We start from the raw sequence: 26806 nt of genomic DNA, 5'->3' as shown, positions 1-26806 counted from the left end.
AACTAAGTGCTTTTTCATGAACTGATTCTACGGTCTGCAAAATAATATTTGGGCATTTTCAAATGGATATCATTTTTTATATTTAAAGCTTATAAGGAAAACGCTGCTGATCTACCATGTGATGCCCTCAAGAAAATGGATGTCTGTTCAGTAGAAATAAACACAAGCATTGCACCACTTTGTTTTCAGCCCTGCTTTCCTGATGAATCACACCTGTACGTGGTGGAGCGCATGTGAAGAGTATGTAGCAAAACAAATTAGTTGTCATTTTTCTTTATTTTCACATTGCATTCAACTTTAGATGACCCATACACGACTTAGGCCAACTACATTTTACAAGAAAACAATAGTATATCCTGTGAGCCATCTTTTTATTACAAAAATAAGAGGCAATCTATTACACTTAACTTGTATCCTTTAACAACAACAAAAAAAGAAAACTATCCCATATAAAAACAACCCTAGAGCTACACCTACTGAGCTGTTTATTAAACATTCAATTCAAAACCCTAACCAGGTAACAAGTAAAATGAATTACATCCTTACTCTCTAAAGCTCATGTTTTATTGGAATACGTAATTTGTACATGATGTACAGGATACAAGTAATCACCTCATGAGAGGTTTACACACAGCAGACTCTGACTTTCACAAAGTGCATTACAAGGTATATGATTAGCCACCATAATGCAATAAGTTTCCATTAGCAGCCATGATTATCATGGGATCTCATTCCAGTTAAAACTTTCTCCACAGAAAGTCCAAATCCATCTTCACTTCTATTCCCCCCCCCCCCCCCCTTTTCTGCTTAAAAAAAATCTCCAGACTCAAACGTACAATTTTTTCTCTTTCAAAACACAATGGGTAATCTTTGATATTCACAGACAATGTAAGAAACACAATGGAAGTTATACACCATGGCTGGGACAAAGTACTTCATTCATAAAATATTTGCCTGTAATACATAGGTCATGTTAATTTAATATTGATTCAAAGTAAATGTGCCGATACCACAGTGACCATGGTTATCCAAAGAGATCACAAGTCTCAAGTTTAAATAATGCAGACTATACAAAAATGCATTCATTTTGAATAGTAAAAGATAGTCTGTGCAACTACTGCCTGGATACGAGAAGGGTTCTTAGTTTTGCAAACCCTTTACTCATTCACGTGCATTAAATGACAGATCTTGGTTCATTGTCAGTTTTCATACAGTATTTCAATATGTTAGTAGAAACTGAGCAACTAAAAAATTGAGGCCAAATTAACATCAAACATCTTTTTTGTCATGATCGCATTTTCCGTACAAGTAGAATAAGCAAGATTAATGCAATTGCGATTTATAGCTATTTTTGGTTCAGTTTACAGATTTTTGCCTTGGGATAGTGGATGATATTTTTCATTTGTAAAACATTTTACACTACAGGAAGGAAAGGGTGTAGTACATCTTTATGCGGACAAAAGTTTTGGGGCACCCACACATTACACCTACGGGAGCTTTTATAATATATCCCATTCGAAAAATCACATGCATTATTATGGAGTTGACCCCTTTAGAGATCAAACAGCAAGTTTTGAAAGTTACTGAGTCAGCAGAGCGCTGTAGACTTTTATGCACTATTCGTCTCAGCACTCAACTTTACTTCGTGGCCGAGTTGCTGTGGTTCCTAAATGCTTCCACTTTTCAATAACATCACTCACATCTTGTTGCAATGATGGCATCTTGTTACAGAACCACGCTGGAATTTAGCGAGCTCTTTAGAACCACTCATTCTTTCACTTTTGTGTGTAAAGGCAGACTGTGTGGCTAGGTGCTTGATTTTATATTCTCCTGTGGCAATGTGACTGAATGAAACACCTGAATTCAATAATTAAGAGGTATGTTCCAAGACTTTTGTCCAGAAAGTTTATGTACACACCCATTCCAATATATTTTTATGTTTTTATAAGGAAGCAACCAAAAGTGCACTTTTGTAATCTGAATTTTACATCAGTTTTATGAACTACTGTACTTGACGAGGTAGCATGTCATTTTTTTACAGCAATGCATTCAGTAACGAGATGAAGCTGTTTGGTTACTTCCGACGCTACAGTAATTCATGCCTCCTAGATGCAGTGTGCAATGTCATCGTCAGCAGCACCTGTACTTGTGCTGTGTAAAAAGGGGGAGAGGCAGACTTGACTCTTGTAGACAGTGGCATTAAAATTAGATTCCTACCAACCTGCTTTGCTTTAGCTGCTGTTCTTGTAAGGCAGGAAAAAAATATATGTACATACAATCAAAATTAGCAAATATGTTTGCTAAAAACAATAGCTTTTTTTCCCTTTACACCATATGATAAAAATTATGTACAAATGCAGGTTTACACTGCACATGCCATTTATACATAGGTTCACAGAGTGGATATGCCATTCCATCAAAAGAGGGCAGGTGTGTTCAACTGTGCAATTTGCAACTTCTTAGTAACAGATGCCACAACGCCTCCCAAGTATCAGTATACACACCAGTTTCGTTGACCGTTGAAACCATCTCACAGGCTAGATGGCTGTGCTTGCTGCTGTAACGCAGCATGGTGTTGAGGGGCAGGTTCGCAGTCTTTGGGCCCCTCGTCTTGACGTACATACATGAGGAAGAGCGTAACAGTAGCAAAAGTGGCTGCATTGACAGGGAATGCTCGGAGCAGAGTGGAAGTCAGGCCACGTGTGAACACTCGCCAGCCCTCTCGCTCTATGCTCTTCCGTGTGCAGTCCATGATACTGCTGTACTGGAACTTGCCCCCAACTCCATCCGCCTGCAGTCGAGACTTAATCACATCCACAGGGTACGTGGAAAGCCATGACGCGATGCCCGACATGCCGCCAGCAAACAGCAGTTTAGGGATCATGTAGGGATCTTCCGGTTCACAGCCTAGTGAACGTGTCAGCACGTCATAAGCTAGAAAGTACACCCCGAAGCCTGGTGTCTCGCGTATGAGAGTGGTGACCATGCCTTTGTTGATACCCCTCAGACCCTCACGCTGGTATATGCGGGCCAGACAGTCCAGGGAGTTTTTGTAGACCTTGCGAGTGGATGACTTCTTCTCACCAGTACCTTGCATTTGCATGCGTGTCTTGGCCAGCTCCATGGGGCAGCAAATGACACACTGGATAGCCCCAGCAGCTGCTCCTGCCAGGAACTGGTTCATGGGTGTATCTTGGCCCAGCAGACGCATAGCATTTCCTTGAACACCAAAGACGATGGCGTTGATGAAAGTGAGGCCCATCATAGGAGAACCGATGCCTTTGTAAAGCCCCATCAGCTGCAGGGAAGAAATGACAGTGAAGATACAACTTGCTTACAAATCAAGGCAAACTTATGTACAGACAAAGTCAAGGTACTCACTGACTCTTGATGTACAATGGATTGAAAACAGTGAAAGGTTCCCCTGTAGAGAGGCTTGTCGGCACTCTGCACTTGGAGCCTGACCTGTGGCAGAAACATACACTCTTATGCAAAAGCTAATCAAACACAAATAAAGCATTGCAACGGCTATTTTTAGCAAGGTCTTAGACCTTGATTTGCAAATCTGCCCTGAGGCATGCAATTAATTGTAATTAGGAACAGCTCATAAGCTGACAAGGGCAATCAAAAACCCAATACGACTGCCAAGAACCTGCATGAAAGTTTGCCTTGAGAGTGAAGAGGGTGGTGCACTATTCCACTGTGCAGAGTTGCTTGCACAAACATAGTCTTCATGGAATACTTAACATAAAAATGAAACCTTAACTCTGACCTGTCTCAAAAAACAACACTTTTACAACAATTTTATAAACAAGTGCTGTGGACAGATCAAAATAATCAAAAATAGCCACAAAAACAGAATCACAATCAGCAAAGTAAGACATACTACAGTACACATACTACAATATACAATCCACCATGGTCAACCTTAAAGAGATACAAACTAAACCTCACACAAAACCCTCAGTCTCCTAACCTACAGATCATAGAATTAAACTACAAGAAATGAAAGACTTTCAGCTGTTATAAAAAGCATTTGCAAGCTGTTAAGCAATGTGACAAATGGAGGTCAAACTAGGATGCACACTGAATTGATAATCTCTTAAATGGATGCACTAATAGAGTCCTGTCCCGGATTTGACTAAAACAAAAACATTGACTGTTGAATCTGTATGCTGAACAAAATCTCTTATGTGGTGCGCTGACACAGTCAAAATTTAACCAATTATGTTCAAATCAATCCACATCACTATGAAGTCAAAAAAGAGCTTGAACCGGCATTGAGCTTTGGTTTTATATATGCCATTTATTTTACAATGCCTTGCTCAATTTCCTATCAGGGAGAGTGTACAAAGAACTAAGCCAGAGCCAATCTGTGCAGTTTATCAGTTTCTTTAAAGCCATCTCTATAGTAACAAAACCAATTTGTGAATCTGAATGAGAGAAAACACACAGATAAGACACAGCTACAGCTTTCAAAATATGGTCAAAAGTGGTTATGCAAACAGGTTTTATAGCATGTGTATTGATGAATATGCTTGTCAGTTCACTGGACAAGGATGATGCCTATTCATTCGGTTTATTGCTTATGTATTTTTGAAAATGCTGGGCCTAATGGCACACATAAAAAGTGAAGTCTGTGTTGTGGTTAGCTCAGATGACTAATGTGTATGCATTCTGGGACCAGTTAGGTTATTTTTCATACACCATTAACAATGTTTTTTTTTTTTGTTTGTTTTGTTTTGTTTTTCGTACTATAAAAGGGAGTCACCTGTAAACACAGAGAGATCATAGCTACCCTTTGGCTTTGGTGTGGTGCACAGTTGTTTGTCACTAATGGCCACAAAGCAAATGCTAACCACTAGATCCAGCCTTCAACACAATTATCCAATACAGAAAATGTATTTAAAAAAAAGAAAAAAGAAAGAAACTAGAAATACATTGACTGTTTCTGAGACTGATGCCTACTTACCTTTACAGTGTCAAATGGATGTCCCACTAGGACCCCAGCAGCACCTGGACAGAATAGGTGGAATTAGGAGGATTTTGGCCAATTTATGGTAATGTAGCATAATAGAAAAAGGAGAAGGGTGCAGCCTTCAAAGTAAAATAATCTAATGGCAGAAGACTTGCTTCAGTCATCAGACACACTACACTGCATATGGTGGCTATTTTCAACCAAGGGAAAGTATACGCATTCACTGACATGTTCCCAGTGAACCGTCTTTCCTCTGTTAAGCAACATCTCAAAATCAATCAAGCAGGGGTGTCCAATCTTATCATCAAAGGGTCAGTGTAGCTGCAGGCATGCATTTTAAACAAGCCACAAAAAAAAAGGTTCACCTACAACACATTCCATGTATTTGGTAAACTACTTTAGCCAGGCAATGTTTCTTCAAGTTTTCATGTTTCTGTACAGAATAACTGCTTTTACTAAAGCCCCCTGGAAGAGCACTCTCTTTTAGAAACCTGGTGCACACCTGATTTCAATTGCTTTAGTAAACAGCTAATAGGGCTGGGTTTCCCAAACGCATCTCAGCACAACGATGATTCTTAAAAGATGGAGTGAGCTTCACACTGAACACTCTCTCTACCAGTTATGGGGCAACTAGGCCCTAGTGTGCTTCTGCTTTGTTGGAATAACAGCCTGCAACCACACCAGCCTTTTGCAGACAAGATCCCCGCCTTCCCCTGCGGCGAAGTGTGATACCACTGTGTAGTGCTTATGCATCAACAAAGGACTGATATGCTACATGGTATAAAGTTTGTGGACACCTAGAGCTTTATACCATTTAGGTGACACTTGGTATTGGGCATGGTGACGGCTTCAGAACAAACCATTCTGCCTACAATGCTTTTTTTTTTTTTAAATGAGAGAATACATGCTGCATATAATGCACATTAATGTAGCTGAATTCACTAATAAAAAGGGAGTCTGCAAACTTTCGACATACAGTGTGTATGTAAACTGACACTGCTTTGATCGGATGCCCTGTGTTGGGATTCATTCAAAAAGCAGTCCAGGTTGAAACATGCTTACAACACCAGCACGCCTGGGCGGGGCAAATCTTCTATAGGCAAATTAGACAGACATTTGTAAACATACAGGCCTTCAGTTCTGTTTTTATTTTTATTTATTTATTTTTTTGCAGTTTAGTTTCCATATATGAAAGTAGTAGTCAGTAAAATGTAAATAATGATAATTTTCACACAGTACCTCAAACTATTTAGTTTTCCATGTTATGAACCCTTTATGGAGACATGCATAGAACCCTCTAAATTTCATTATTCAATGTTTCTATAAATTGTGTTTAATAAATTCTCTCAGCATTTACATGCATGTTGCATTTTATTACCAAAACACAGAACATAACATTGCCCAAGACGGGAAACACCACATAGGCCGGTAAATACATGACTGAGTGATTCATGACTGAGTGATTCTTAATCTCTGAAAATATCCCTTGGAGAATTACATAACACAGATGTTTATACCGTGCCACCAATGATCCCAGTCTCTACATGGCAATGGCATGGTGTTCTCCTTAAGAGAAACCTGAGCCAAACTGTTGTGTGGGCATTCACAGCAGCATGAGTTGGTTATGAACTTTAAAACTAGGCAAGTGAAAGTGAAAAGTGCTTTCCAAGAAATCATGTTGCCCAGGTTGGTAAACAACACGAGATATGGTCAAGTGACTACTGGATTCATCAACATGACCAGTCTGGTTTCCTGTTCCTGAGGACCTTTTACAGCGTTTCAGAAGTTTCAGGAGTTTTGTGAGGGTTAGAAAAGATGATATCTATAAAAGATGATATAAAAGAACCATGACAACTAAAATAACCACTTTGTGATTAAATTTTTTTTTTCTTCTCTATACTGGAAAACATCTAGTATACATACACTTTTTTTAATTACCATTTTGTTTTTAAAAAATGGTTTTATGTAAGGGTTTTACTACAGTCACAAATCAAAGAACCATTTAAAAGACTTGTATTTACGTATTTAGATGATGTGATTTGTAAAGTGTATTACTGTAAAGTATTGTTGTGCAACTGAGCAGACTATTTGGTGTAAATCACAGGTCTGTTTCTCCGTTGTGTTATGGCAGTGCTATCTGTTTTTTTTCTTCTTTTAATTCCCTAAATCTAGAACCACACTTTAGCTACAGTTAAACATCTAATATGCCCCCCCCAAAAAAAAAAACAACAAAAAAAAACAGCTGCTGTATACTGCAATGAATTCTACCAGTGTTCCCACACAGAACTTGTCAGAGATGTCTTCCTGAATTACAAGCCGGGGGGCTGGCCTGCGGCCCCAGTAGCTGTGATTGGCTTCTGCAGGGGTGTGGACATGGTTCTCCTTTTTACGGGATGAGAAGAGTCAGGTGGTAGGTGGCTATTCTGAGCTTTTCCAGGAACAAAAAATATACAGAGCAGGTTATGCACACATGCAATCTACAGCATGGATAACCTCAATGAGATTTGTGAGTTGCTAGAAGGTTATCGCTCATACTCTATCAATTTCCCCGAACACCATACTATCTAAAAAAAGTTTCAAAAGTTACTTAAAACAGATGTGCGAGCCCACCAAGCAGCACTTTCCGTGATATATATACACAAAACAGATGTCTATTTTAAAACGCAGGTACGACTGCTGACACTCTTACCAAATATCAATGTGTGCCTACGTTGTGAACTGGTTTGTAGACTGAATGTAAAGAAATCTGTAGGGCTCACTTACTTGGAAGTGAAAGCAAGGAAGAGGTCATGCACTTAGGTTACAGTGGCTGCACAGACTGAGACTGAAACTAGTCACACAGGGGCATTTTAGCAAAGCAGGCAGGTAACCTCAGCCCTGAGTCAAGCTTAAGGGGAATTCTTACTAGTTAGTAAGCTAGTTAGGTGAGTAAGACACTCTCAGGTCGTATGCATCTACATAAAACGTGCAATATCCTCTCATATGTGTACTAGCATGCTGTGGACAGAGCTGAACAAGTTAGCACTAGCTAGCAAACTAGCTACTGCACTAGACCAGCATACGTGGAGCAGTTCGTCCTACAGAAGAACAGACTGTACATTTCACTGCTGCCACTGACACGAGAGAAGGAGAGAGTATGTGTGTGTGTGTGTGTGTGTGTTAGTCTTGGCTTAACATCAGCCAGCCAGCTTGCTTGCTAATTAACTAGAAGGTCTTAGCCCGGTTAGCTGACAGGTTAACGTAGCACTGGAATTAGCGAGGCCAAACGAACTGAGAGTATTTACAGTATTAGCTAGTAGCTAACCTGGCTAGCGCTTCACCTACCTCCTAAGCAGCCAGCAAGGAAGTCCATTATTCTTCTCCAGACAGACAGACAGGCGGTGTCAGCTTTTCTTGTACGTTTTTTTTTTAAATATATATTAACACGAGCCGGCCAGCGACAGTAATATGTAGCTAGTGGACAGAACTAGCTAGAGGTTAGCGAGCTAGCTAACGATACGTAGATATCTATTATCTCTGTACACCACAGGGAGTGGAGACTTGCGGCAAACCTTGAGACGCTGGCACATAAACACACAGATCATCGAGTCAATGCAGGGAGCGAGCTGCAGCACCACAACCGACTGTATGGCCGAGTACCCGGTTCGTAGTGGAAAATTACACCTCACAGTACCACCTGCAGGCTTGTCTATTTCTGTTTCAGGCCTGGATGTCAGAGCAGGAGGTGTGTGCGGCCAGCGTTCATCTCAGCCAATGGCTCCGTCCCCACGCAGCCAATCCCTCTGCAGACGCCTCCTTCTCCACACCCTCTGGTGCCCATTGGTCTGCTGCTGTCTTCGTGAAATGATTTTTCCGTGTTGCATCAGTCTGCCGAGGTGCTGCCAAGGCGTTAGTTAGTTAGTTAGTTAGCTAGCTAGCTAGCGTGTGGAGGACTGCAGGAGAAGTGGAGATTTAGCTAGCTAGTGTCATTTCTGAAGCCAGACTGAAACGAGGTGTAGACCGGGGTTTAGGGTGAGGAGCGGTCAGTGCAGGCAGAGGATGCGTGCGTTTGAAAAGAGCATCAAACAGAAGGGCAGACAACAGCTTTTCCATCAATGAATAAATTAAACAGGGAATAAATAAGTAAGTAGGGCTCGTCGACGGCGAGGTGGAGAGAGAAAGACGGAGGAGGATATCTCGTGTCCAGGCTCGGCTTACGTTCCGTACTGTCCCACCCTGACCCCACTTTAAAGCCGGGGTTTTGTTGGCACGCTTAGCTTGAAGCTTGGGACACTCGTTGGATATTCTTGTAGGACAGTTTGACTACTATGTTTTATCTCTGAACCCCCTTATTTATTTTTTCAGTGAAAACAGGGCTGCTAAGTTCATGAGTATCTATTTCTGATGCTCTCTGACTGACAGCGTGGATGTGATGAAGTGTGTGTGTGTGTGTGTGTGTGTTCAGCATACCTCCATCAGCTCCATATTTATAGCCGGCAGAGTGGAGGGGTCACTGCTCACCACTTGGTGTCTGAGTGTGCATTTGCCTGCGGTTTATCTGTTCACTGGTAGCTAGCCCATTCATTTGAACTTTAATCCTGAGGAATAGAAACATTTGTCATTAGTCATTTAGACTTGTACATGTTCCCTGAGGGAGAAGAGAACAAAATAGACAACACGATGATAATAAAATAATACCAATAACATCAAAATAATAAAAAAGTTGGATGTTGCAAAATAAGCACTGGGCTGTTGGTTTTACACATAACCAATAAAGCAGTGCCTTCATAGTTTAGATAGTAGACCATCCCCAAAAATGGTCCCAGAGGTCCTTCTGAAAGCTGGGACCGTATTGTGATGGCTGAGATCAACAGGTATCAAATAATTATCATTATTAGAAACTTTGCTTGGCTGTACACTCAGTATTTCTTTATTATTAAAGTCCCTATATCCATACAGCTTTAAATGTCCTAACCCAGTGCAACCTAGTGTTTGACCCCCTTCTAGACCTCATACATGGCACACACCGCATGGTGCAACTGGCTAATAAGGTTGCATCCATTTGCTGACGTTAATCGCGGAGTTCAATTCATGGTCACATAATGACTAACTTTGCTTGCTTTGTTGCTCTCCCTCTGTCGATACAGAGTGAATTAAGGGCATGCAGGGCAAGTATAAGAGATAAACTGAATGGTTTCATGAGTTGTGGAAGCACAGTACCTTGTGACTGAATAGACCTGAATATTGGTGAATAATTGGCAGTGCCTACCATCGGGACAGAATTATGGGAAAACGAAGGACATTGTAGATAATTTTACTACATATATGTCTTCACAGGCATCGCTTGCTCTTATTGCTTTGGTTGTGTCATTGTTTTGAACAGGGGAGGGTGGGTTCTCCTTGGTTTTGCTGAAGATTTCTTCCCCCTTTTATTTCTTTGCCACTGTCGCCCCCCGGACCTGCCTACGCAGGGCCTAGACTCAGATTTCTGCGAAGTTGCTGTGTGACAGCACCTGTTGTCAAAAGCACAGTACAGATCAGTTTGAGCTGAACTCAAGATATATACAGTGTGCAGCACTTGTTTATATTATGCCATTGTAGATTTCAAGAGTCCAAGCGTGAACTGTACCCAGGTTCAAAGCTATGGGCCACAGTACCATTCCTGACAGGTATAGAATTCCACAGATTTACTAATAGGCCCTCCTGGCCCTCAGTGGCAAATTCCCTTACACAGCACACTGCTTCATCTCCATCTCACATCATAAGAAACTGATTCTGCCTGTTTAAAAAGGGCCAGATAACCTGAAAGCATTCTTACCATGTTCTTAGCATGTCAGAATTGTTTTTCTCAGTGTATAAATTGCTTGTTTGTTTGTTACGATGAGGCATTTTACGTAACCAGCTTTAAAATGTTTAACTTTTGCTTTTAATAAATTGTTTTTCTCATGACTTTAATGCATTGACATTTCCATTTAATGTTAAAATGATGGATGGCTACACTTTTCGTCTGGTAAGCTATTCAGACAAAGTCAAAGCTTGTTGCTACGTGAGCTATTCCATATTTAAACAAGAAGACTGGAGAGCTTGCGTCAGTTTCAAGCATGTGTCAGTTACTAATTCTCCTGACAAAACAAGGACTCTGGCTTATTTTAAGATACATTGTTTAAATCCTGCAAATGAATGAAGCCTTAGACCAGACCTGGTTAATCCAGTGTGGTAGCATCCAAGTTTTCATGAGCTCATTTATATGCTATTCTTCATCTAGCTCAATTTTACCTTGTATTGGTTTGATAGTCTTGCTGTAAGAGAGAGAAGAGCACACTGGCATTCTTTAATAGCACATTGTGTTGTTGGTTCTTCGATAAATTGTATTTTAGATTATTAACAGAGAAATGAGGTTGAGTATCAGAGACACTCATCTCACACACTTGTGTTTGCGATATATCTCTCTGTTAGTTTTACACTTTACGGTGGTGCAGTTTTTTACCCACTCTCCTTTGCAGAATTGCTCAGTATGTGGCAAAATCTCATTTACTTCTTCTGCTATCTCTCATTTCATCTCTGATTTGACTATTTTCATTCCAGTGTTGCCATGGCAATCTACATCGGGTGCCTATCCCATTGAAAGGTAAGTTCTGGCTCAGACACAGACTTTAAATCAGTCTTAACACGTTTGCTAGTCCCAGCACTTCATAACATGACGCAACCATCAGCATATTGCTTGTGAGTATGAACTTTGTGCCTGCCCTGGTTTAGACAGTGAGATTTGCCAAAATACAGGTGGGGTGGGGGGTATAAATCAGTACATTCAGTGGAAAAAGCCTAGGTAAATTTACCGGTCCCATGAAGACCAAACACACCACTGACCTTTGTACTGTATGTGATGAGAAAACCAGTGTGGTCATCTATTGGCTTTTGCTTCCCCCATGTGGTGCTTGCATGCAGCACAGCCATTTAATTAGTGTTTACAGGTTTGAATGCGGACATATTCATGAATAAATGTTTTTACAATGTGTACACATTACATATGTCATCATTTAAACATTAATAAACACTTTATAATAATCCATTTGTAATAATCCATTTTGCAGCTTCAAACATTTTTCAGATAACAAAACACGTTTATGCAAGCCTTAAATGAAGAAGACACACTTGATATTTCAATGAATGTTGGTTTCAGGATGATATCTGTATGTTGTGATGCATGCAGAGGGGTTAATTGGTGCCCCTTTTGATTCAAGGGTTCAAGAAAATGCAATATTTAACAAAATGCAAAGGATGTGGGTATCATTCATGACTATAGATGCCATGGAAAATGTAGTTTCACCTCATACTGGCTAAATTAAAACACAAACAGAAATTACTCTTCGAAAATGCACACACACACACACACTGTGCATTGGTAGGAATCTGTGTCTTTTAGAATTGCAGACAAAGGAAAAGAAAATCTGAAATTCTAAGAATTACTTGGTTTTTCTGAGTAAGCAGCATGAATGTTTTCTTTGTTCCTTTTTCGTAATTGAAGCCTAAATATCTTTCCCGCTTATATAACAAAGTGGTGTGATTATGCAATTGTCTAAAGACGCTGGTATGGTTTAACAGTGCAAACACAACACTTAGGATTACTTTTGATGTTAGTATTATGTTAACCTTTAAAATATGCCCTTCGACTATGTACATACATATACAGTCAGGTATTTTAACAGTAAGAACTTTACCTGGGACACACCATAATTTTGCCTCTGTACATCACCGTAATGGATTTACAATGTGATTGAAAAAGTCTTGTTTTACAGTCCCTCCATTTTCACAGGCTCAAAAGTAATTGGACAGTTGAGTGATAAACAGTTTAATGGACTGGTGTGACCTGTCCTCTTGTTATTTCATGAGAAACAGACTACATTGCAAGCCCACTTTCATTGCTTCATTTTAAATCCGTTGAGATGATGTACAAAGGAATAAATACAGATGTGCAAATGCACACCCACAGCTTGTCTAGTCCCTGTAGAGAAGTACTGCCAATAGAATAGGACACTCTGGAATAGATAAACATGACCTTATTAGCACCACGCCTAATGCCAGGGGTGAGCCTAGAGGGGTACAAAGCCCCCCAGCATTAAGGTGTGGAGCAGTGGGAATAGTGGAATGGTGCCACACACACACACCAAGCCAAAACATTATGACCATTATAAGATACAAGGAATGATGTCATCTTTCTATGGGATATATGTTAGATGGAAATTAAACAGTCTGTTTTTGTAGTGGGGGAAATTGCCAGTTTTAACAAACCAAATGAACAAGTGGATCACATGGAGGAACAGTACATTACATATATTTAAGTATGTACATACATAAATATACGTATACACCTAAACTATATGGACAAAAGTATTGGGACACCTTTTCATTCATTGTTTCTTCTGAAATCAAGGGTATTCAAAAAAGTGTTGCCTGCTTTTGTTGGAGTAACTGTCTCTACTGTCCAGAGAAGTCTTTCTACTAGATGTTTGGGGCATTGCTGTGAGGATTTAATTGCATTCAGCGACAAGAGTATTTGTGTGGTCAGGATGTTCAATAATAAACACCACACTCTACCCCCAAACTCCCTAAAGTATTGGATGGAGCCCCATCATTCCAGAGAACACAGTTTATCTGCTGCACAGCTCAAATGCTGTTATACCTGAGTCAAATTCTATTGGCAGTGCTTCTCTACAGGGACTAGACAAGCTGTGTGTGTGCATTTGCACATCTGTGTCAGCAAGAAGCTGAATGTATTCAGTAGAAGTGGTGCCCACAAGAATTTGTAGTGCATGTGTGTGTGTGTTATATAAGCACATACACACATAGGAAACAATTTAAAACTAAGTTGTAATAATTATGTCAGTCTTGTGTCTTAGTCTAGACTTTCTTTTTTTTTTATATAAAAGCTAAAGAATCAGCTGAAATGTACATGAAATGGAAACTGTTTTTGACAGAAATCACTCAGCAGCTATAGATGGATCAAGTGCTAACTATCCAAATGTCTGGTAATGCCTAATTCAGCAGGAGCTCATGAGTGTGTCTATTTTGGGCCTTCTCTCTGCCATCTCCCTGCTGGTGGCGGGTGGTAAATCACCGCAGTGGAGTCTGACCTGATCCTGCCGCTGCCATTCAACGAACTAGTTAGAAAAGCAAAAAAAAAAAAACTTCTGCAGTGCTTAAGCACCCAGCTACGGCGTAGGTTGCTCGCATTAAGAATTTTCCATCCAGCTGAGTGAATATGTACGACACAGGCATAAATGGAAAACAGATGCTTCACGGGAAACATTTGAGCACACTGAGTCTATGGGGCCAACAAAGAGGCAGCAGGAGAGACAGGCTCTAAAGACAAAGCTGGACTGATGGGAAGAAAAAGGAAATCAGGATTAGATTAGTATGACAGGTTCTGAGAAATAGGGGGCAAACACTAATGTCTAATTCAAATATGTTTTAAAATCAGATTCATAGGGCCAGTTCTGTGTCATGGCATGTTAGGCCAGACCAAGATGGGACGAACACTCACAGAGATGGTAGCAAAGCAAGCAAATTAATTAACAAAACCAGGATAAACAGAAAGGGCCAATTGAGGCAGAACAAGCAGCATACAGTGAGCAATGGAGATCAAACAAAACCAAATGTGACATGAAATGGCAAACCCTGGGACTGGGAGGAGTCGTGAGCAGAGGACTCAGGGATCGCCCCAGTGAAGGGCGCGATAACAAAGGGCCTGACATTCTGATGGTTACACTGATCATTTTAATTCTGATCTGAAGTCATCATTTGATTTGAAATAGTAAAGCAAGTGCTTACAAACAGTAGTAATTCATTTGTAAGAAACATTTAATTTGATGTTTTATTTGGTGTGTGTACTTCAGGTATGGGCCTTTACCTACCTTTAATTAAAAACTTAATAACTTTATGCCCCTAAATCAATAAATACATTTTAATTTGCCCTTTATACCAGCATTCTCACAAAGAACTGCACTGGGGGTGTGTTTTCCGATAACGATTAATCATAGCAATTTACACAGCTTTAAGAATGGCATAGCTTTAAAACCACCAGTTTTGCTAGTGCTACGTACAAGTTTAAGTGAAATGGGAGCTTTGGGAAACACCCCCTTATCATTTCTTAATAATTTGAAATTTATTAAATTTTTTTATGTTATGAAAGACAACTAATAAAAATACCTGTACGTCAGAATTTACCAAAAACCTTAAACTCAGTTGAACAAAGTACACAAAATAATTTGGTCATTTGCCGTCATTTGGTCATGTGTGCCCAACATCCAGCTGTGGACGTTTCATGAAGAAAGAACCAATAATATTGATCCAAAAGGGCTTGGAATAAAATGTTCTGTTAATGCTATAGCATTTGCTTGCCTGTGATAATTTTCTCCTATAAAGTTATCATAGGCAAGGTTTTGGTCTGACAGGGATGGCATATTTATGAATGTAAAAGGAAAAAATGAGCGCATAAGGAAGGTGTTATTTGAAAGCAGACTCTGTCTCAAGGCTGGATGTTGGAGTCTTTGTTTTATTTATTTTTATTTTTTATCTGCTATTCCAGCTTACGATAGGAGCTATCAGTCTCTCAGTTTTGCTGTCCTTAAAGCTACCGCCTCCATCCTCTTAGTAGGGGGGCTGAGGCTGCTCAGCAGGGGGATGTGGGGCACAGGCGTTTTGTCGCCTGCAGCAGAGAGGCACCATGCTGGGCAAGAGGCAGACTGATCGTCCTTCTGTGCCCTCCATGCTCCTGTACCTCCTGAGCGCCTACTTCTTGTGACAGGGCTGTGCTGTCGCACCAGGTTCAGCTGAGGTCGATGCCACACAAAGAACAGACCTGGAATCAGACGGAATCAGAGCACTCTGGCTACAGGAGTTAGCGGCCAAGCCAGTCATTTATTAAATGATTATGTTGAGATTTTCCGATTTTCACATGCAAAGGCACATTGGAATCTGCATTGCCTGGGAAACCACCCTTTTCAGCTCTTTCTGTCAGAAAAAAGGAAGCCAATCCCCTCTTATATGTCAGGAATGTGCTGGATGTGGTGCTGTATTCCTCGTCCGTCTAGATGCCAATCAACAATGTCTAAATCATGCTGCTGACCTAATCGAGAGGGCATGATTCACTGCCAGCTGGAAAGAGAGGGAGAGAGAGAGAGAGAAAGAGAGAGAGAGAGAGAGAGAGAGAGAGAGAGAGAGAGAGAAAGAGAGAGAGAGAGGGGGGGAGAACATCAGAAAACAAAAACAGAGGTGAATGTTGAAACATAGGGAGTGGAGTGAGTCATTCTGCAGTGAGTCGACATCAGAAAGCCAGAGGTTATCTTCTTATCTACTCTGCTCTATGAAGGTCAGCCTGTCCACAGGCCTGCATATGTCAGGGATGGGAAAAAAACAATTAGGCCCAAACAACAGATGTATAAGAGAATGACACCCTCAACGTTTATTAAAAGTTACATGTGTTTCATGTCATACTATCTTATTACAGAGCCCTATACCCCCCACCCACTCAAAAAGCACAATGAATGAATTTCTCCTTATTTGAAGCAGCATTATGCAGAATTGAGCACACACAGCACATTCAGCATTTAGCTACATCAAGGTTCCTGACTAAGGCTGCATCTAGAACTACATACTGCTATACCAAACATACTAAGCTCATAAATACAGTTCAGATGTAATATGCTTCACATACCATTTCATCTAAATAGTACTATTTCACAGTAATAAAGTTTCTGAAAAAAGTTATAGAATATCCCAACCATTGTCTTTTTAATAGATTTAAATGGTATTCAGTTAGATGTTTCCTACATTGATCTACCAGTCTCTGACATAAACTTGGAGAAAGTGTTTCCCTCAGAATTCTTTTAGATGTGTGACATTTCAGCTTAAGTTCAGTTTACGCTCTCACATTTTCCTCAAGCACCCTTTTATACAATAAAGAATTCCTAATGGATTCTATGTTGGAGAGCTCTCCAGGCCCTACTGCAGAAAAGCAGTGGGGCCAAACCATGACACTTCCACCTCCATGCTTCTCAGCTGACATGGGTTCTTGTGCTCAAACCACTTCCGAGACTATTATACTTCTACAATCTCCTCCTGAAGAACCCAGAGAGTTCTTTGGATCTCATTTCTTCAGTTGTATGTGCTTTGTTATATTACCTCCATCTCAGTATTGTTGAAGTGAACATTAAATGTACAGATGTCTAAAAATATTTAAAAAGATACGTTTTAATGTGGTGGCCTAACTTTTTCCCATGACTGTCTATCCCATCTCTATCTAGGGTCACATTTTTTAAAACGTTTAAAAGCATTTGACTTCCCAGTTTATACAATCCATGCATGGAAACTAAGCTGCAAAAACACCCATTGGAATCACAGTTTCTCTGAAGACACAAGAGCAGTTCATTTACATATCCCACCTATTTATCCCACCACTGTGAAGCTTTGCCCATTCATATGGAAGTTCCTAGGTGTGTTTCATGTTTAAATGCTTTTTAAATGGAGCACAGGACAGTCAATCAATCCAGGGCCCATTTCTATATTAACTAAAACCTAAAACCACAGAACAGCTGGTTTAATTTGATGGGATCATAAATTGAAGTCTGACCATTTTTTAATAAAGCCACACAAACATTGTAAGTGGACCTTAGGTGAAATACATAAAATGTATGGGGCATTTAAGAAGTATTATTGCCAATTTATCTGTAAAGAATTATTAACAATGTATTATTTATATAATTACACAATAAATTACATTTAGATTTACATGACAAGATAAATGGGAGTTATTAATTCGATTTTTTCTGCTTGTTTTATAACAAAAAAGTAAAAAAAACAAAACAAGGATGTTTTTTCTTTCTGTCTTTTTTGTATTATTGCTGGCAACAGTGCTGAGTAAAAAACACAATTTTAAAGTGAAAAGTTATATTAATGTTCACATAGTTTATATAATTTTTGTCTGTTCTTTCCTTTTGGTTCGTCCTGTTGGTGATGTAGCGAACATCACAAGATGTTTTAAAGGCAGGGAAATGTCACAAGTTGGATAGAGTTGGATAAATTGAAATGACATTATATGACAAATGAACGAACATGAACGAACGAGGTCAGGTGTTTATTCAAACTTTTAAAGCTAGATTTGGACTCCAGTGCCATTCTGACTGGAACATCAGGTTTAAAATAGGAATGAATAGAACCTGAAATCTGAGCATTACTGGACACAAATATATTTATAAACATTAAATATCAGCTTCCTCACAATTGAAATGTAAATGTGTCCTTTATGTGCCATTCACAGCCATACAGTTTTTCAAGACAAAATATGAGGTATAAAGGAGGTGGAAACCTCTTTTGAAATAATCACTCCAGAATCTCCAACAACAGGTTAAATTATGTTTAGATTTGGTGATTGAGAAGCCTGTGCAAGACTTTGTACAGTTCATGAAACCATCCCTGGATTTTTAGCAGTCTGAATGGGAGCATTATCATCTGAAAATATGAAGCATCATGTGAGAACAGTGTTTACACCATGGGCTGCAGCTGGTCCTATAAAATGACCTCAAATTCCAGTACTGTTATATGACAATGGAGAGTAATCACGGACCCTAATAAGTTTCACGAGATTGCTGCCCATAGCATTATGGATTCACTGTCACGTTTAACAGTTGGCAACACATCCTTTGATTTTCTCCAAACACATATTGCTATTTGTTCACTGCTCAGGGGTTCGGTTTACCTTCAATACAAGCAGTTCATGATAAACCTTTTATTTTTTTGAGTACACCCAATCAGTAGAGGTGCCAATTCAATTCAATGTTCATGTTTGAGTGTGCAAGCTGTGTTCCCAAGAAACTCTCCTGTTGACTGGCTTGCAACCACTGGTCCACTTTCAACCATTGTAATGCAATCCAAACATGTTTGGCATAAGCTAGCATTATTAAGAAAAAGTGAAACAATGTAAAATAACTTATCAGTTATGGAACATGATACATTTGGCCATCGATTATGCCACCGATTATTTGACCTATATAAGTTGCCTCATGTTGTAGTTTCTTCAAGTATGTTCATTCAAAAACATCCAAATGTAATAAAGTAGGACACAATCTAATAAGGTTAATAAAAAACATACTGTACACAGTGGCGTAAAGCTCCTAATAGGGTCATCTAAAATCTTTAGTTTTCCATGTCTGAGCCTCTCCAAAGCTGCCAACGCTCCTACAATAAAGCATGTAAAATATTAACTAAAATCTAAATAAATAAGAAAAGTGAAAAAAGGAATGTTCTCAGGGGTTAAAAGCTGGGTTGTGGGTCATTTACCTCATATGTGGTAAGAGCAAAAAAGTAATAAACGACCCTACTTTCAAGGGTCAAGGTTAGGTTTGCTTTTTTATCAAGCACCGTTAAAGCTTAGCAAACCGTGTTCCACGTGGTGCCCCCTCCAGAGAGGGAACAAATGAGGACACGATCCACATTGCTCATCCAGGCAAATGAACTTTCCAAGAGCAAGGCCAAGACAGATGACCGAGGTCACCCCAGGGCACTTGATCTTCATCTTGTGATTGGGACTTAACGCATGGTTATTTGTTAATCGAAAAAGACTAGTCATTTCACATTTGAGCTACTGGAGTAAACGATCTGTAATTAACCAAATAGGCTTTCTCAAGGAGGGAAACATGCTGAATTCTACATTTAAAATAATGGGGACGGTAATTGGAGTGATGCTGTAGAAGAATGAATAAATACATAAATATATAATAAATAAATGTCATGATAGTAATAAATGGTACCATAATGAGCTTTATAAGAACATCCACACAATGCTAAGGCTCTACACCTAAAGTTTTTATGTTTAGAATTGTGCAAACAAAAAAATATCTACAACACATTCTTAAAAATGATGGTACCCAAAAGTATTGTTTGTGTGAAGCCATAAGCCAACTGCTTTTCATCTTTTAGTGGAAATGAAATATGTGTGTAAAATATTTTTTATTGCTTATTTTTTATTACTTTAGTTAGTACAGAACCTTTACATCATGCACTTTGTATTTATTTTACAGCTACACGTTACATAGACCAGGGGTGCTCAGTAGGCAGACTCTTTTTCAGGCCTAAATTCATTTTATTACAGAGTATAAAATCTCAGAGAGAATTTTACTTGATCGACTTCTGTTTTCAGAGGAGTGGACAGATTTTTTTTTATTTTTTGGCTGAGAGAAGCACAAAGCCAAAAGGCTTAATTTGTAAGGAATTGTGTAGAGTGTGAAGAGTGGAAACGTGAGACACCACTCTGAGACCAAACATTAAAAAATCCTGAGCAAAGTTATCCCCAGGCCACGCATGTAATAACCACACAAATCAACCAGCTGAAATCACCATATCAAGCAACAGCAACATCGCAGAACACTCACAAATGAACACTTGCAAAAGTGTCTCCGCTTGGCCATTTAATTTTTTGTCAAGTTTAAAGACTAGGTAACATAAATAAAAATATTGCAGTGTTTTTTGAGTATACTTCAGTCATTAGCCTCTTTTTGTAATTTTTTCTGAAATCAAGGCTATTGAACGAGTCCATAATGATTTTGTTGGAGTAACTGTCTGTACTGTCAATGAAAGGTTTTCTACTAGATTTAGGAGCGTTGCTGTGAAAACTTGATTGCATATAGAGACAAGAGTGTTAGTGAGCTCAGGATGTTGAATGATCACCACCCTACCTCATCTCCAACTCCCCAACTCATCCCAAAAGTATTGGCTGGAGTACCATAGAGTTCCATTGCTCCACAGCTCAATGCTGGGAGGCTTTATACTCATGCAGCCCACTCCTGGCATTAGACATGGTGCCAGTACATTCATATTTACCAGAAAGTCTTATTCTCCTGGCTCCTTCTCTACAGGGACTAGACAAGCTGTGCGTGTGCATTTGCACATCCTTGTCAGCAGTGGGCTGTATGTAGCTGTAAAGTAGCTGAATGCATTATTACAAGGAGTGTTTGCAAATATTTGGACATTGCTCATTTGTCCTCTATGGACCTTCAACCCAGTACAAATTTGATAAGTGAACCTTTTGGTTACATATTTGAGTACCCCTGCCATAGAGAGACTGAGGCTCGCTACAGTAGGTGGTAGATTTTGTGGGAATTTTTAAATGACCCAATATAATCAATTTATCTTTATCTTCTTATACATTACCAAATACCACAGAGATTTAAGTAGGCTAATATGATTGACCATCAGTGTAGATTTATCTGTATTCATATTATATTATATAATATTGATTGTGTTGATAATAAATCCAATAACCTACAGGTTACTGTTCATGTGCAACTGTTAACGTATGTACAGATACACATTGCACTGCCAAATGTTCAGCCTTCAGTAAGATTAGCATGCTAGACTTTTGTGTCTGTCTTATATACTATACAGCTTCAGGCTAGCAATCTATTTGAGTCACTGGTTAATCTCAAAAGTAGTTTTTCAGCCACTGGCCAGATATCCCGGTCTAGTGTTGACATCCACAGTATTCTAATCGTACACTGATGACACTCAATAGGATATCATACGGTAACAAATTATTCTATCTTATTCTATTATTGCTATCTTATGATGCAAGGGAGAACATGCAAGAGAGAATATAGGGTGACAATGTTTATGACTTCAGAGTGCCTCAGTCCAGCATTCACTACAGCAAAGTAGCCCAAATATTCAGATACAGTGTTCTATCAGTACTGATACTGGTTTGAGTTGGTTTCAAGTGAAGGCTGTTTATTATCAGGTCATGTACAAGCCATGTCTTTTTCAGAGTAGGACCCACCATTTTGGCTTTTGTTTAAGGCTTCTCAGTAATGTTAATGGAATATTATCTAAGAACAACATGTAACTAAGGAGATTTGGGGAAAGTATGAGGGCTACCTTAAATGTTTAACAGCAATCCAGATTCACATTAAAAAAAGTAAAAACAACAAAATACAGACAAAGGGTGTATATTTACATGCACATATTGTGACTGTCCAATAAAAAAATGTATCTCCTAAATGGTGATTTTAGTGAAGAAGGCAAAATGTTTTAAATAGAAGTTAATGTTAAATAAATTTATAATAATAAATTATAAAAATATAATAATTTAGAGCATTTCTGTTATTTACACAGTGTACAAAGCAGCAACAGGGTTCAAACCCTGGAGAAAACTAAAAACAGACCAAATTGGACAGCAGCGATATAAATTTGAGATCAGAAGTTTAACCTCCACTTATGGACATTTTATGACAATATTGGGCTATTGTGATTTCTTTGAACTTACTCTGGGTTAGAATGGGTGTACAACATACAAAACAACAACAACAAGGAATTAGATACGCAAGCTTGATTTTCCCATTTTTTAAATTGTTTTTTGTTTTTTGAGATCAGCATCAGATAACCACATATATTTTGGCATTGTATGTATACATTTGCCCTGGTTTGCCCTAACCCCACTGCAGTTCACAATCAGGACACAAGCTCTTTTGAATGTGCCCTCTGGATCAAATGGTACACCTCGTGAGCTATGTCAGTTGGTCAATATACATAGTTTATTAACATGGTAAACCTTTGACACTCAGTGAAAAATAAAAATGTGTTCCACTCGTGTGTGGGGTCAAGGTAATATTTTAAAATTTCTGTCAACTGACAAACTTTTCAACTGGGCACGCCTCTCTGTAAAGATTAAACTTTATGGATAGACAACTGGTTGTGAAAGTTTGGAGTGGAAAAAAGACTAAAGTAAGAACATTCAGTTCTGTGGATTACCATCTACATTAGATCTATAAAGAGATATGATATTAAATGAATTAACTTCAGTATTGCTACTGTCTTGTGAAAACCTGAAGAACAACTACACTCTGGGAGAAAATAGAAACATCTGGGGCCTCATTTATGAAACATACTGGAATTTCATTCTAAATTTGTTTTTAATACTACAATAATACAAGTTATCATAATTTGCATATTAATGATTTATGAAAACAAATTAAACACTAATATATGTAACATGCTGGCACTGCTACCAGAAAATCCACAATGAAATATAACATTGAAAGCTTCAGGATTTTGTGCATCTACGTTTTCCTAATTCAAGCTTCTGTTCTTTTCATTGTTTCTGCTATATTTCTCGCCACTCCTCCAAAGTTCAGAGTTTTGAGCCGTTTTGCTTTTCACTATCCAAGTCATCACAAATACTTTTACAATTAGGTATTTAGCAGACAGTCTAATCCAGAGCGACTTTTCAAACCATGCAACCACTGAATGTCAAACCACTCTTCACTCTTCTTTACCTTTGGCTTTTCTTTTCCTTTTGCAGGTGGATTATTTTAGATCTAGATTCCTCAGCACTATTTACTGAAAATGAACAATTTGCAATGGATAGCTGTTTTTGGTCTCAAGGGCTGTGTATTGGCTGGAATCTGGTGATTCAATACATATCATGATACAGGGTTTTTAAAAAACGTTGGAAAACGTTTGGTATCAAACTTGTATACTTTGAAGTGGAATAGTCTAATGGATAAAGTCAGAGTACAACACTGCTATCTAGGGGGATAAACACAATAAAATGAACCACTGTCTGACACAATTTTTTGCATGTGAACCGATGCAATATTGCAAAACATAATATTGTGATAATGATATTTCCTTACACCCCTAGTGGTCTCTGGTGTTTGCACAGTACTGTACCCTGTTTTAATATATGTTTTTAAGGTCAATTTCATATATATAAATGAGAAATATCCCACTGCACAACTGCTTATATGGCACCAAGATTGCCTTTAGCCATACTTGGCTTTTCATGAGCACTGGATCAGAGAGGGAAACAAAAAAAGTATTACTGTTAGAAAGGATTTCAGTTTTTTAAAAAAACATGTACTAAAGTGTAGATAATGACCCCCCCTTTGCACTGGATTCTGCTGAAGTGTAGAATTAAATTAGTGCTTATATATTAAACAACAATGAGCCAAAGCCTTTGGGTAATTATCTTGCTGCTAACAACCTCAGCAGTGCATGCTACACAGCAGATGCCAGAGTCTTCTGGCCAATGTTGACTGTATTCCTGCCAGAGAATTGTATTGATTATTTGCTGAACACTGACCACAACTAGAGATATCATAAAAATGTTGCCTGACAGGTCTGTTTCTTGGGCTCAGTTTTCATGTTTACGCTCAGTGCTACTTTGAGAGGTTGGGCCTCCTCTTTTAGGGCTTGCCAAGAGCATTCAGGGTCAAGCCTTGATTGTATGCATATGACGTCACATGTAGATCAGCTACCTAACAACCTTCCAATGGATGTCCCATTTTCTCCCTTTGTGTCATGCCAAACTCATGCCTGTCAGCGGACAATTAATTCATTACAGGAGTTTGGCAGAGTTGAAACTGATCAAGAGCAGTTTAATCATGGAGCAAGAATCCACACTAATAGGCTTGAAGCCATTGTAAACTCACTGATTCAGGTTCTCTTTTAATCAACAGAGCAGAAATATGGACATTGATTTATCCTTATATGCTCACCCAGGCTTAATATAGACCTATATTAAAGTTAATGGATAATTAGATCTGAACCATGGACTGGTTCAATCCCAAATACACAGCAAATGACGAGGACAGAATAGTGTGGACAGTAAATGACTTGGGTATACACATACTTGGCAAAGGACTTGTGTTTTGTTGGGTCAAGTCCACTGGGTGAATTTTTCAGTTTGGTGCCAGAAGCTAAATTCCTCTGGTAGTACAGAGTATAATGTGGTGTTTGGTCTTCATTTAGGCCATGGTTTGATCCAGGTTGTTGTTCTACATTATGGTGTCAGAAGATCTTGAGCAATCAACAGTGTGCTGTATATACAGAGGCAACTGTCTGAGAGAATTCAAAGTCTACCTAAAGTAGTAAGCATTTATTATATCTTATTAAAGCCATAATCAAGGATTTCAACAGAAACTATGTAGAACAGTCCATACGCAACTGCGTTAAACACAAAGGTGTTAAAAGTATTGACATTTATTACTCAGGTCGAACTGTAGATATTAGGGTTTAAAAAGACTTAAGTATCAACTTGAGCTTTTTACTCAAGTAAAAGTGTATAAGTACTGGTTTCAAAACTACTTAAAGTATAAAAGTAAAAGTAATGTAAGGAAAAGAAATGCCAAAAGCTGTGCACTACCCCACCTCCCAAAAAAAAAATTATTCTAAATGCCATAATGACTATAATGTTATATTAAAATATTAATGTTGGAAAATGTTGGGCTGCACTAAGCTATCGGTTTGAGCTGCATATCTGCCCATTAAAAATTAATGCATTTAGCTATATCAGATATATTAAAGGAGCATCTATGTGAACTACTGAGCATTAACATGTGTTTCATGGAGTGGAAAATATAGAAAATATATATATATGAGTAGATGTCTGTAAGTATTGTAATGGTGCAAAAAGTCGAAGTTCAGAGGCATGTGATCAATAACCATTATTAGAATGTAAATGTGGAGCTTAGTTGGGACATTTCACTCAATTTTTCTTGAGTTTGCAAATGGAGCGAGTTTTATTTTTATTTATTTATGTATTTTGAATGATGACAAGTCGTAATGAAAACAAACCGAAATGAAATAGGGGAAACAGGGCTATTTTTAAAATATAAGGAGTAGACAGTACAGATAATTGGGTGAAAATAGGTAAGTAGTAGAAGTAAAAAGTTGACTGACTACTCCAGTAAAGTATAGATAACCCAAATTTCTACTTAAGTAAGGTAACAAAGTATTTGTACTTCATTACTTGACACCTCTGACTAAACATCTTCTGATTCTGATTACATGGTCCACCAGCAGGCCCAGAAAAATAAGTCCATTTATACATGCCAGTTTTCAAAATGAAATCAAGTGCTATTGGTAGCTAATGGTATGAAACGGTATCAGTGGTATCAAATTCGCTAGTATGAAATCAGCAATTTTTTTGAGTAGCAGATAATTCAGTTTAAACTGCATCAATAGTACAGTGAGGTGAAACTAACCCACCTCATTAATAAAGTGCCATGAATGTATTTTCAAGCCAACTGCTACTGCAAAATGTGAAGCCTTGTAAAATGTGAAGCAACATTGTCTAATAATTTTTTTTTGCTCCCGGGCAGTTGGGAAGTGTAATTCATTGTTCCTTTTTTTGTGGACAGGCTGAGAGATACAAGATTTCACTTCATCTGAAGTGAAAGAAACATGTGGACTGGTTATGCATTGTTACTCAGTTCTCTTGAGCGTCGTTCTGTCCACTTCACCCTTCAGACTATTCTTCCCATTACAGGTCAGTGGAGCATCAGAATATTGTTGTAGCTGTTATTTAATAGTAAAAATGCTACATAATGCTGCTTTAAAAGATCACATACCTAAACAACTGATGAACAGATTGTTAAATTGAGTTTAATGCCTTTTTTAGATGCTAGGATGCAATCCAATATGGTTAAATCTTTGTGTTTTAATACATAACTTGTGTTATGCAAGAGATGCTGGCAAGTGATTCTGTTAAATCAGTATATATGTATACAATGTGATGTTCTGGACCAACATATTTTATCAGCCTACACTTAAAAAATTACAATTATTTACATTGTGCATAATATATTAATAACAGTAAATTAATAATACAGTTTGACATACATCAGTGATCATTTGGATATCACTTATAGTAAAAATGGTGTAGTAAAAGCCTTACATCAACATTTAAAAAATTTACACTCTTGACAAACAAGTTTTTTTATGGTACCAAAAACACTTTTCTTATATTATTATCTTATTTCTTGTATTATTTTTTTAGAGTGTAGAACTACACGTTTTCAT

At 38.5% G+C, this 26806-nt stretch overlaps 1 protein-coding gene across 4 annotated transcripts; it reads right to left on the bottom strand.

Moving 5' to 3' along the window:
* Window positions 1-793: 793 nt before the first annotated feature.
* Window positions 794-8716, bottom strand: slc25a29 (solute carrier family 25 member 29). Of its 4 annotated transcripts, none has more exons than XM_072683827.1 (4): window positions 7247-8716; window positions 4973-5016; window positions 3382-3465; window positions 794-3298 (listed from the first exon to the last, which is right to left on the bottom strand). In XM_072683827.1, the coding sequence occupies exon 4, from the start codon at window positions 3293-3295 to the stop codon at window positions 2531-2533; it is 765 nt and encodes a 254-aa protein (XP_072539928.1). In that variant the 5' UTR covers window positions 3296-3298; window positions 3382-3465; window positions 4973-5016; window positions 7247-8716; the 3' UTR covers window positions 794-2530. The 4 variants fall into 4 exon arrangements, with proteins under 4 accessions (XP_072539928.1, XP_072539918.1, XP_072539909.1 ...); XM_072683817.1 differs by having other exon boundaries at window positions 7266-8716; XM_072683808.1 differs by having other exon boundaries at window positions 4973-7406; window positions 8303-8716.
* Window positions 8717-26806: the final 18090 nt, after the last annotated feature.

Source organism: Salminus brasiliensis, chromosome 1 (assembly GCF_030463535.1).
Source record: "Salminus brasiliensis chromosome 1, fSalBra1.hap2, whole genome shotgun sequence".
Taxonomy (NCBI): Eukaryota; Metazoa; Chordata; class Actinopteri; order Characiformes; family Bryconidae; genus Salminus; species Salminus brasiliensis.
Note: the sequence above shows the minus strand (reverse complement) of the source record. Positions and strands in the feature narration are given on the sequence as shown.